Here is a 12713-nt window from a genome sequence, read left to right as displayed (position 1 = left end):
CAGTTCACGCCCACTCGCGCGTTGTTAAGACGCCGAGGGGCGGAGACGGCAAGCGAATGATTTTTCCGATGCTGACGATCGCAGCTAGATTTAAACCGCTTGTCTCTCGCATGAGAAGGAACATTTCGATGACACGAACACCGTGACGCTTTCCCCCTGAAAAAAAAAAAAACTTCAGCGAGCGATTACGATGACAGCGTGGTGGTTGGCGGCATCGACGATGGTCACCGTAGCCGCGTGCGTCAGCGGCAAAAGCACCCTCTGCCCGGAGCTGAAGACCTGCTCGTGCATACCCAACGGAAACACCGTCTACATCAAGTGCACGCTGCTGGCGGATCTGCGCAGTCTTCAGAAAGTGCTGTGGGAGAAGTTCACGCACACCCCGATCGTTCACCTGAAAGTGCAGCAGTGTCCGGCGATCACGGAGCTTCCGCGCGGGGCCTTCGAGAACCTCACCATTTCCGATCTGCTTCTCCGGTGCCCCCTGAACCGAGTGGACGACGCCGCCTTCGCCGGACTGAAAGGCATGAAAAGCGTCGGACTTCAAAACACCACGATGACCGAAGTCCCGCAGGCGGTGCGCACCTACTCCGGGCTCAATCGTCTGTGGATGGACAATGGTCGCCTCCAGAACTTATCGACCGGAGTGTTCGACAGGCTAACGAAATTGACGTCGTTGTCCCTGAGCTCAAATCGGATCGAAAACGTGGCTGCGAACGCCTTCGATAAGCTCACGAATTTGGAAGTACTCGACTTGCAGCAGAACTTCATCGAGAGCTTTCCCGAAGGCATCTTCCGCTCGATGCTCGAACTGCACACGCTGACCTTGAAGGGAAATCGCCTCGTTTCGGTCGCGGGGTTGCTCACCGGAGTGAATCCAGTGGTAAGTACTGTACTGTGTCCCTTTCTCTTTTCTTACTTTTTTTTTCGGCTTTCGTGACTTCCGCTTCTCCGAGGAGCGAAATTGCTTTTGTTAACTAAACGCAGTTACGGGGTTATTTGTGCCTTGAAGACACGCGTCTTCTTATCTCGTGCAAAAGAAAAGTGCTGCTCTAACTGCTCTCTGAAGATTCGCTGAGAAAGTCGATGCGGGCTTGTAGCTGGGGGATGGGGCGGGGCGTGCAAAAATATCCTTGGCAAATTACCCCATCTGAGCAATGGAATATTAAAGAAACCCTCAGTTATAATCCGTTAACGCTGCAGTTAACAACCCTCCTGAACGCCAGTTGATACACCTTTATAGCATTCTTATCCGCTTACATCGAAATAGACACCGGACGAGTCTTAATGACCGACACCTTGCTCTCAGGCAGGATGATCAACCTTTCCGGATATCTCGAACAAAAAATAAATAAATAATAACAAAACAAAAATTCGAAAGTGATCTTCAAAGAAGGATTAAGACTGTCAATTGAAGTCATTTGTGCCACTGGGGGTCTACTTCGATTAAGTCACACTCATTGCTCACTTTTACCTACACGGTTACGCACACCCACACACCTACGACGATGCACTGCAACTTAATTTCTGATGTGTTCTTATCATCTCTTCTTATTTTTAAGTAACGTATTTTGTAGAAGAACACAAAATTCGTTTCCTCTTATTTAGTTGCATTCATTTCCTTAAAATTTCGTCACCACGCTTCAAATGCTATTCCCATCTAATCACTTAGCAGCGCTGCTGTTCCGTTAGATGGGATAGGATTCGGATTCGGAACGCATCGATCTCGTTCGCATCATAAGAATTCCTTTGGTTCAAATTCTGGCATTCTCGATTCCACGAGTAATTCAAATAACAAAATTACGGCCGTGAGGATATATTACTGCATAAAGTGCCCAATACTAAATTTTGTAGTAAATGTTAATAATAATAATAATAATAATAAATAAATAATATATATATATATTGTTCTTTCAAATATTTACATACGTACAATGATCATCTATTCAGTATATTATTTTACAAGGTTCAGCACTTTGTGCTACATATAATGAGATTTAAATAGTAATGATGATAACAGTTTTTTTTTTATATAACAATCATAATAATAATTTACAATTATATTGTTCAGTTACATAAGTTGTATAATATGACATGTTGTAGTTTGCTATTTTTTTTTCAAGTTTGAAAAGGTGTGATTATACAACAGTATTTACACATATGCAATCTAAATATTATGTTTCCTTATTTTCACAAACATACAGTGCAATCTCATGATTTACTTTTTTTTTTATTACATTGCATACATTTGTTACAGTTATTACGTACATTTGTTTACATATAATACATACGTTACATATATTGGTTTACGTGTGATACGTACATTACACGCATTTGGTTACATATGATACATCTTGGATGAGAACTAATTTCTTTGCTTTCATCCTCGAAGCTTATATGCAAGCTCATCTCAGGATGACACCAGTTGGTTATTCTTTATTGGTTTTCTTTTCCTGTGTTGGGAAGCTACGAAATCTATGATTGAGAAATTCGCGCGCGCGCACACACACACACACACACACACACACACACACACACACACACACACACACACACACACACACACACACACACACACACACACACACACACACACACACACACACACACACACACACACACACACAAACAAACAAAGATGTTTCATTAATTGTGTTTCATTAAGTTTGTATGGTATTTTGGGTGCGTGTTTCTTGTTCGTAGTATGTCCTTAGAGCTCTTTTCAGGCTATTGTAGTTTGTAAGGTTTCTGTATTCAAAAGGTAATTTGTTTATCATGTCTGGGATGTAGAAGTTTCACGTGGCCTTTCCGTAGTGATTATTGTATTTATATGTGATATAATTAGTAGTCTGAGGTCTTGTTATACGGTATGTATTTCTGACTGTCCTGTAGTTGGCATCGAAATAATGTTTTAGCAAAGCTGCATAGTGACATAAATATTTTACTGTCAGTATTTTGCTAAAACGTATACTTTCTGTGCACCCAACAAAATAAATAGATTAATGTCGCTACAGTACAAAATGAAAAACTGACCTTTCGGGAACAAAGAGAAAATAACGACCTTATATACATTGCAACCGAAAGGTCAGTTTTATCATTTTGTACTGTAGCGACGTTAATCTATTTAATTTGTAGGGTGCACAGAAAACCTACGTTGTTATAGCGTATCTTAGTATATTTTGGAATAGTGTTTTGTATATTAGTGTTTTTAGGCGTATGGGAACTATGTCTTTTAACCTGTAGAGTTTGCCACTTATTGTTCGGAGTTTGTTGTGTAGATGTTTCATATGGCTATTCCAGTTCATATCTGCATCGAGATAAATTCCAAGGTATCGTATTGTTTCAACCTGAGTGATTGTAGTGGTTTTGCTGTTCTGTGTGTTTTTTGTGTTGGAAAGTGGATGTTGGATGGTTATATATTTGTTATCAACTGGTCGAGTCAGTGGATTTCTGAATATCATTAATTTTGTCTTTTCTGAGTTTAGGTGTATGGAGGTTTTCGTGAGCCAGTCTATGATCAGATTTATGTCATGTGTTGCATATTTGTTTGGGCTATGCTTGCGTTATTATTTTAAAATGCTCGTGAGACGCTTGAGGACGACGAAAAGCTGCACGTCTGAGTGGAGACCACCAGAAGAGGAGCATCAGAAAAAAAGTCGCTTGGAGAAGTCAAAAGTAAAGATGCTGATTTGTTTCTACGATTCCAAGGGCATTATCCACAAAGAATTCGTTCCGCCTGGCCAAACGGTTAATGGTGAGTTTTATCTCGAAGTTTTGAAGCGATTGATAGCGAGAATTCGTCACGTACGGCATGAATATCGTGACGACCGACTGTTCGTCAAAACACAGTCACTCTTGGCACTATAACTCGGCTTCTAATGAAACAAATGACATAAACAGTTCACGCAACACTAACGAAGGTCGCCGCTTTCGACAACAAAAGATACAACAGGTGGCGCAACTAGTTTCTTCTATTTTCGAAAAGTTCGGTTTCTTTTTGGGCAGAGGGTGTGTTTGTGTGTGTGTGTGTGTGTGTGTGCGTGCGTGCGCCAATAGTTGTCCGGACACCCCTGATATTTGAAAGTATAGAACAGTCCAGGTTTGTTAATAACATAAACACTTGCACAGATAGTAGGAAGTAGTATTTGTATACACTGTAGCAGTTGAATACAGGTGGTACGGCAACACGACGTGAACTCAGTGACTTTGTCATCGCGAACTCTCGCATTCGTAACCTGTCCATAAGTGCCATTGCCGCTCAACTGGAGCATCAAAATGAACGGTTGCAACAGAACTTCGTATCAACAAATGGAGAAATTCTGACATCCCTAATGCAGAAAAACACTCCCCCCCAGGGGACCGTCGAAAATGACTGACAAGGACAGGATGAGTGTTAAATCGGATGTCACGCGAAAACCGATTACAATCGGCAGACCATCCGTGATGAGGTCCAGAGCGCCAGTAACACCATGGTGAGCACTAATGCTGTACGGAAAGAACTCCATTTACTGGGTTTCCACGGAAGAGCAGCTGAACACCAGCCAAACATCACAACAACAAACGAGGCGGCTCGTCTGGCTTGGTGCAAAGAGCGTGTGAACTGGACAATTGACAAAATGGTACTCCGGAGCGATGAATCAAGGTTCATCTGTTTCCAGTCTTATAGCAGGGTGTTGAGGCAGCCTGATGAACGCTTGCTACCACAGTGTGTTGTATCCACAGTAAAGTTTGGTGGTGAGAGACCACTAGCCATTGTCGTTGGGTCCATGAAGGCAGCTCAGTACCTTGATAATCTTATGCTGCCTAGACTATGGAGATTTTATGGAACGTATCTGCATTACTATCAAGACGACAATACCCCATGTCACAAAGCTACAGCTGTCATGGAATAGAATGAAGAGATGGGTGTTAAACGACTGCCCTGGCCTACGCAGAGTCCTGACCTCAACCGCATCGAACTTCTGTGGGACGAAATGGAGCGGCAATTGAGGTCCAGAGCAGCACGTCCTCGATCTGTGCCGGAACTGCTTTGTGGAGGCAAATTCCAAGTGATGTCTGCCGCACACTGGTGGACAGTCTCCCTCAAAGGGTGCAGGAGGTGATCAAAGCCAAAAATGGACGTACCCGATATTTGACTTCGCCTGCTGGTATCAATCGTAAATTGCTAAAGTGTTCGGACAATTATTGGTAGATAGTATTGTTCATTTAGGTTGGATGTGCTGTCGTGTGGCTTATGCAATTTGCCCTACAAAACTTTCGGCAATTTGACGTATGTTTGCATTTTTATTGATGTATGAAAGTTTCAAGATTGTGCATCAACGCTCATCTTAATTGGTCCGATGCAGTTAACTGTAAGATAACTTTGCATACTTTATTCATTCATTTAATTGAAATATGGCAAGCATAAAGGTCAACTGAACAACAGCGATGCTTCACGCGCGCTCTTTATGTGAGAAGCACAAACGGTTTACGCTTCGTGCTGAGATTATCACTAGCAAATACTAGAGAGACCTTATCAAAATTGATTTCAACTTTGATAAGATTTTGAAATGCAGTCATATAATACGCACAAAAAAGTAATCCCTTAGGAAATTATTGTTCTTTTCCGGATTGAACAAAAGAAAGGCTGAAGTAACCCGTTTTACTTACTTATTATACACAAGTCCAACCTTATTCGACTACAGCCAAGCAATTCGCGAAAGCTCTGTCACAAAACTGGACATCGTCAACACTGTTTTCCATCGTAAATGTGGTTAAAACGTTATTTATTTACAGAATATATATACAGGGTGTTCGGGATAAATTTGACAGTTTCGTAAGGAAAAAGAAAATCTTCTTTGTATCTATTAAATTTAATGAATTGACAAAAAAACATTACAGGCAGAGTTAATTACAATACTATCAACAAGATTTACTCAAAATAACCACCATTAGCATCGATCACAGCTTCAATTCTGCTTCGGAACCTCGAACAAGCTGATGCTACAGTCTCCCTGGGAAGGGCCGCAAAAACTGTTTTAATTTTATCCATTAACTGGGCTTTTGTATTACTGGAAGTGCGATTGGTGTCTTTTTCAACTGCGCCCCATACAAAATAATCCATGGGGTTAAGGTCTGGGGAGTTTGGAGGCCAAACATTTGGACTGGTGAAGTCGTAGAAATTTTCAGACAACCATTTTTGACTTTTCCCAGAGGTGTGGCAAGGGGCCGAATCCTGCTGCCATACATACGGCCTACCATTGGCTACGAACGCAATCAGATCGTCTGCTAGGGATCTTTCTTCTTGCTACATCCTCGTAGTCACCATTGCAAGTCTCTAGTTCATGCCTGATTGTTTTTACTGTATTCAGGGAGCATTGGGCAGCAGTCGTAATATCCTTATTTTGATGGCGGGCACGAATCATCATGATACAAGTTATTCTCTTCCATGATTCAGGTGGGTTCCAGCTATCCATCCTTTCTGACATCTTGTATATGAATGAAGAAGGGTCCAAACTTTTAAATGAAGAGAAGTGTGTTAATACATGTAACTTACGGAAAAATATAATTAATTATAAATATGTCAAATTTATCCCGAACACCCTGTATATATATATATATATATATACAGGGTGTTCGGGATAAATTTGACAGTTTCGTAAGGAAAAAGAAAATCTTCTTTGTATCTATTAAATTTAATGAATTGACAAAAAAACATTACAGGCAGAGTTAATTACAATACTATCAACAAGATTTACTCAAAATAACCACCATTAGCATCGATCACAGCTTCAATTCTGCTTCGGAACCTCGAACAAGCTGATGCTACAGTCTCCCTGGGAAGGGCCGCAAAAACTGTTTTAATTTTATCCATTAACTGGGCTTTTGTATTACTGGAAGTGCGATTGGTGTCTTTTTCAACTGCGCCCCATACAAAATAATCCATGGGGTTAAGGTCTGGGGAGTTTGGAGGCCAAACATTTGGACTGGTGAAGTCGTAGAAATTTTCAGACAACCATTTTTGACTTTTCCCAGAGGTGTGGCAAGGGGCCGAATCCTGCTGCCATACATACGGCCTACCATTGGCTACCCTTGTTATCCAGGGCTTGACTACAGTTAGCAACTCCACGAACAAAGCCCGAATTCCAATGCCAGGGTTCTTCAACACCTGTTCCTGCAGATTTGCGAGGAATTCTGCTGTACGAACGCAATCAGATCGTCTGCTAGGGATCTTTCTTCTTGCTACATCCTCGTAGTCACCATTGCAAGTCTCTAGTTCATGCCTGATTGTTTTTACTGTATTCAGGGAGCATTGGGCAGCAGTCGTAATATCCTTATTTTGATGGCGGGCACGAATCATCATGATACAAGTTATTCTCTTCCATGATTCAGGTGGGTTCCAGCTATCCATCCTTTCTGACATCTTGTATATGAATGAAGAAGGGTCCAAACTTTTAAATGAAGAGAAGTGTGTGTTAATACATGTAACTTACGGAAAAATATAATTAATTATAAATATGTCAAATTTATCCCGAACACCCTGTATATATATATATATATATATATATATATATATAATGAACATTGAACTACCATCCTCCTTAAATGTTCAGAGCACGCTTCGCAGAACTCTTCCTTCCACGAAGAAGACTCCGCACGACCATTTATGATCTGACATCCCAAACTGAAATCTCCTATTCACGATTAGTTCTCACTCAAAATTTCTTTGCTGCACTTTCTTGCATTTATTTGCTCCTTCTATCGTTTTTCAGATTCAGAGAGTCACTCCGACCTTCTATTATCATTTGTCTCCAAAGCACGTTTTCCTACAGTGGAATTGCCCACATAGCGAAGTCGATGATCTTCTGTAGGGATGGAAAGTATTTCTTCTTCGGTTTCTCTAATAATACTGAAGCTGTATTTCGCAGAAAATGGTCTCAGCTAACTCGTCAATCAGCAGACCAGGTACTCCTCCCAATCCAATGCATTTCCTCGTGTAATTCTTCTTCCGAACATGCGTCAGATGCGATCTTTCCTCCTGACAACTTAGAGCATAACTTTAGCGTTTCAGCAGAGCATCCTTCATTCAGCTATTTCGATTCTTGGCGCTTCAGCGATGTGCTGTTTGGACGGGATTTCTACTCCGGCTTGCCGTGTCTGATTACTGTTATCGTTCACTAAAACATCTGCTCTCATCAACTGAAATTATTCTTTTGGGAACGAAGCCCACTTCCTCTTCTAACAAAATTGACGATCACTGTTTATGGCAGTCAAAGAAATAAGAAATAATTCTACCATCAGAAATGGCTCGAGATTAATAAATAAATAAAAACGAATAATAAAATAAAATAAAAATAACCAAATCCAATTTCGACTTCGAAAGGGTAACTTTATACTGGCGCAAACGGCATTCTAGCTCGCTGGTGTCCAGGGCTGTTCGGCACAATTTCTGCATTTTTATCCTTCCGCCTTCAGATGGTATGGTACCGCCGCAGCATCACTCAAAGATAGCGCATCGTTATTTCCAGCCCGGATGATGAAAGCAAATTATCTTTTTCTCATGCGTGCCTCTTCGTCAGAGAAAGGAACATCAGAAGAATGTTATTCTTCCTAAAAAAAAAAAAAATCAGTAATGGCGTCTTCTAATACTGATGATGTGCACTTCAAAAAAACAAGAATATTGTGTTGACTTTACAGTATAAAAGCACGCCCGTATTTGACTATTTAAAAGAAAATGAGAGAGAGAGAGAGAGAGAGAGAGAGAGAGAAATTAAAGTCAATCATCAAACTATTGTCCATTATGCCCACACTTCAGTTATCAAAAAAAAACAAAAAAACTTTATCAATGGTCAAAGTTAAGATTTCTTCCCCACCAAAAGACTTTTCTTTGGTTTGATTGAACAAGCAACTAAGATTATGAGGTCATCACCGCCGGGAGACCACGCCAGCTAATCAGTGGCCACAGGTATCATTTCGATCATTTGGATCCACAGCAGATCGTCTAGTCAACCGATCTCCTGTTACTTACCTTTCGTCACAAGCCGTGGACAGGGTTGAAGGTGAGTGTGGTCGCATTTATCATTTGTGAATCATCTCATGCCCACAATAGAGGCTACTACCTCACCAGTCTCATCGTCTGTGTCCTCCTTTACAAAGGGATCGCTAGTTTTATCTCTGGTCGCTCTCTTTGTATCATGGTAGATGGGTTCTTCTTCTTCGATTTTTCCGTCAGTGCCAGGCTCACCGGACTCTGTTCTTCTGCTGTATTCTTTTCTTCCTGTGCACAAATCGTCTTTCTCACCGACCTCAAATCCCGTCCATAGAAGAATGGAGTGTGACATTTCCTTCCATACCTCTAATTCATTTGACAAACTAATTGAATAATGACAAGCAGATGTTTGCCATTATGCAATATCCGTGAAGACAACTTGGTGAATTTCAATACTTGCAAAGTACAGTCTTGTTTTATTTCTGGTTAATTTTTTTTTTCAGTTTTCCTTACCTTTAAGGATACCCAGCTATGTAGCCCACTCTTCGTGGGTTGCATATCTCTTACTTCTTTTACTTCTTTTTTTTCACAACCTTTACTTAAGTGTAAGAAAGCTCAGAAACTGTTTAAACACACCGGGCGATCACAGAGTCGACGCTATTTTGAAATTTATCTTTTTGAGACCCCGCGTCTCCCAGAGGGATTCGGCATTTCCGACGGAAGGCAAATGCCACGTCGTTCTTGGGGAGAAATTCTCTTTTACCGTGAAGGAGGAAGGAAGAAGCAGCCCCGATCGTTTGTTTGCTCTGAAAGTGAGTCGTAATCGGTAAGGATGACTCAGTTTAAAAGCGAAAAGATAAGATAAAAAGGATTCTACAAGAGCTTTTCATAGGAGAAAAGAAACTAAATAATTCGCTATCAGCACGTAACATTTGCGAAGCACTCGTAGTGTAAGCTTACGACAGTTGACGAAGTCCGTGAAGATCAGAACGAGGACTTTGGACAGACAAATAAATCTTAGCGCACTCTTTCCGAATTTGCTTTCGATAACAGAAGGAAAATGACGGATTTTGTTGGGGAAATGAATTCTTAATCCACCCTCTTCCTTTAGCGCACAAATCCGGGTTCGAATTCCGCCAAGGACGAGAAGAAACTTTACGAGGGCTTTCAACTGAAAAATAAACGGACGCGTGGCTCTTAAGTGGAGGATTTCCCTGCTGATCTGGTCAATTAGCGAACTTTCTTTCTTTCTTTTTTTTTTTTTTTTAATATCAACCAAACAGACGAAAAGTTGCGAAACCTGCAGTGCATCAATCCCGCGTGTGGGATTAAAGGGGTCAAGACGAAAATGTTTCGGGAGAACTCATCCTCCTTTAGAGCTTATACCGAAACCGGAAATAGATGCAAAAAAAAAAGTTTCCAAAACAGAGTTCGAAAGAGCAAAAAGCAGGAAATCAGCAGCCTGTCCAAATGGCAGCCGAGTCTTTTGGTCTCTCGCCAAGGCGATTGGTCGTAATATATGCTCAACACTGTTCCCACCCCTATCATACCCAAGTGGCTCTATTGCATCATCACCCAGAGAAAAAGCCAATCTGCTGGCTTCACACTTTGCTTGCAATGCATATATAACTGACGATGGTAAATGCCCCCCCTCCCTATCCTATTGCTAGGAAGAGATCAGAAAATTACTGTCCAAATTAGACACAAAAAGTCTCCTGGCCCTGATGGCATTCCCCCAATTGCCCTGAAATTTGCGCACAGAACTGACTCCTGTCCTATGTCGCCTGTTTATACTCTCTTACTCCACTGGAATCTATCCCACAAAATGGAAATTGGCCTATATTTAACTCATTTCCAAGAAGAGTGACAAGTCACTGCCGTCCAACTACTTCCCTATCTCACGCTCCTCAGCCCTATGTAAAGTAATGGAAAAAATCATCTATTCCCAACTCCTACACTACCTTGAAGACATTCATTTAATAAACGACCGCCAGTATATATTCCGTCACTGCTGATCAACAGAAAATCTCCTTGCATGTGTCACCCATCTCTGGCAAATGCCATGAAGAAGTTTGGCGAACCTCAAGTGGTTGAACTTGATATCTCCAAAGCCTTTGACCAGTTCTGGCACAAAGGCTTACTAAGCAAACCACCATCATTCGGTCTGACCCAGGACTTCTGTAGTTGGATTGCTAGCTTTCTGTCTGGACGCACACTGCGTGATGGCGGATGGCTGCTTATCCTCTCACCATTCAACTAACTCTGGGGTTCCATAAGGTTCTGTCCTCTCACCAACTCTCTTCCTGCTATACATCAATGACCTACTTCGGTTGACCTCCAACCCGATACACTGTTTTGCAGACGAAAGCACATTGCACTCCTCCCTTTCATTCGATAAACCTTACTCCGCACAACTCACCTCAAACTATAGAACATCGACCACCACCCTCAATTCTGATATCCGAGCCATCCTCCAATGGGGTTCGGATAACCTCATCAATTTCAATGCTAATAAAACCCAGTTCTGTCCTATTTCCCATAAAAAGAACCATTTTCCCCCAATATTATTTTTGACGATACTCAAATTTCAAGGCAGTTTGAGATTTCTCTTCTTGGCGTCACTGTCACATCATGCCCATCCTGGAATAAACACATCACAACCATTTGCATGCTCAGCTTCAAAAAAACGAGGATCTCTCTTTCACTCTAAACAGCTATTAACCTTATACAAATCACAAATCCGCCCAGCTATTGAATACTGCTCCCACGTATGAGCTGGGGCCCCCAAAAGATCCCTCAGAATGCTCGACTCAACACAGAGGAAAGCAATTAGACTTATTAATGACCCATCTCTTACCGATTCACTCTCCCCCGCGCTTTCGCACAGACAATCGGTCTCTGCACCGTGTGTTTTCTACAAATATTTCCTTGGAAAATGGTCATCCGAAATGGCATCAATAATCCTTCCGCTTAGTACTAAGCTCGCTGGAACACGTACAGCTGCTGCCCAACATCCCTTCACAGTGCACCTTGAAACCCACAAAACAAGTTTCTTTTCCTCCTCCTCTATCCCTGCAACTTACGCACTGTGGGACAGTCTCCCACCTGCTGTGTTTCCCAAGGAATACAATTTAAAGTCATTCAAATCAAACGTAAACAAATTCCTCCTTTCCCAACCCATACACGGTACTAATGTACTATAGGTTGACCAACCAACCTCCTGTGTATGGGCCAAACATTAAAAAAAAAAAAAAAAAACTGATCGCACACCCTCACATCTGCACTTTTTGGTGGATCAGAAATTGTTAATTATTCTGTTCAGCGTTCTTTTAGATTATTTCCGTTGGCGGAGCCACCGCATTTAACGATGCAAGTGGATCATCGCTTTATTCCTTGAACCTGTATTCTTATCAATTCTTTTCTTTTATTACTTACTTTAATTAAATTTTACGTTATTTTTCCTCACGAGCAAACCCCACGCGTACATCGACTACCAGAAAAGCAAGGTGAATGACAATATTTGTTTATAAAATCATTCGCAGCTAATTGGGTGCGAATGACAACAAGTTGACTGATTTGAATTGTGCTGGTTGATTTTCATTTCAGTCAGTCACTGTGACCATGAAATGACCTTCAATAATAAAAGTCATTATTATTAGGTTTGTATTAGGTAGCGCCTCCGTAGCTCAGTTGATATCGACGAAGGCCTTTAGTTAGAAAGACATAGATTCGATTCCCGTCAGTG

The 12713-nt window shown here is 41.4% G+C and overlaps 1 protein-coding gene across 1 annotated transcript in view; it reads left to right on the top strand.

Annotated features, from left to right (window-relative positions):
• Nucleotides 1-12713, top strand: part of LOC150109754 (uncharacterized) — a 44367-nt gene continuing 31654 nt past the window's right edge. The window contains exon 1 of the mRNA XM_090396550.1: nucleotides 1-883. Within this exon, the coding sequence (XP_090252676.1) occupies nucleotides 191-883 (693 nt within the window). The 5' untranslated portion in view covers nucleotides 1-190. The remainder of the gene's footprint in view (nucleotides 884-12713) is intronic.

The sequence above is a fragment of the Typopeltis vanoorti genome, chromosome 1 (assembly GCF_054136105.1).
Source record: "Typopeltis vanoorti isolate ZY-2024b chromosome 1, IOZ_Tvanoo_1.0, whole genome shotgun sequence".
NCBI classification, from domain to species: domain Eukaryota; kingdom Metazoa; phylum Arthropoda; class Arachnida; order Uropygi; family Thelyphonidae; genus Typopeltis; species Typopeltis vanoorti.
This window is presented reverse-complemented; position numbering and strand designations above follow the sequence as displayed.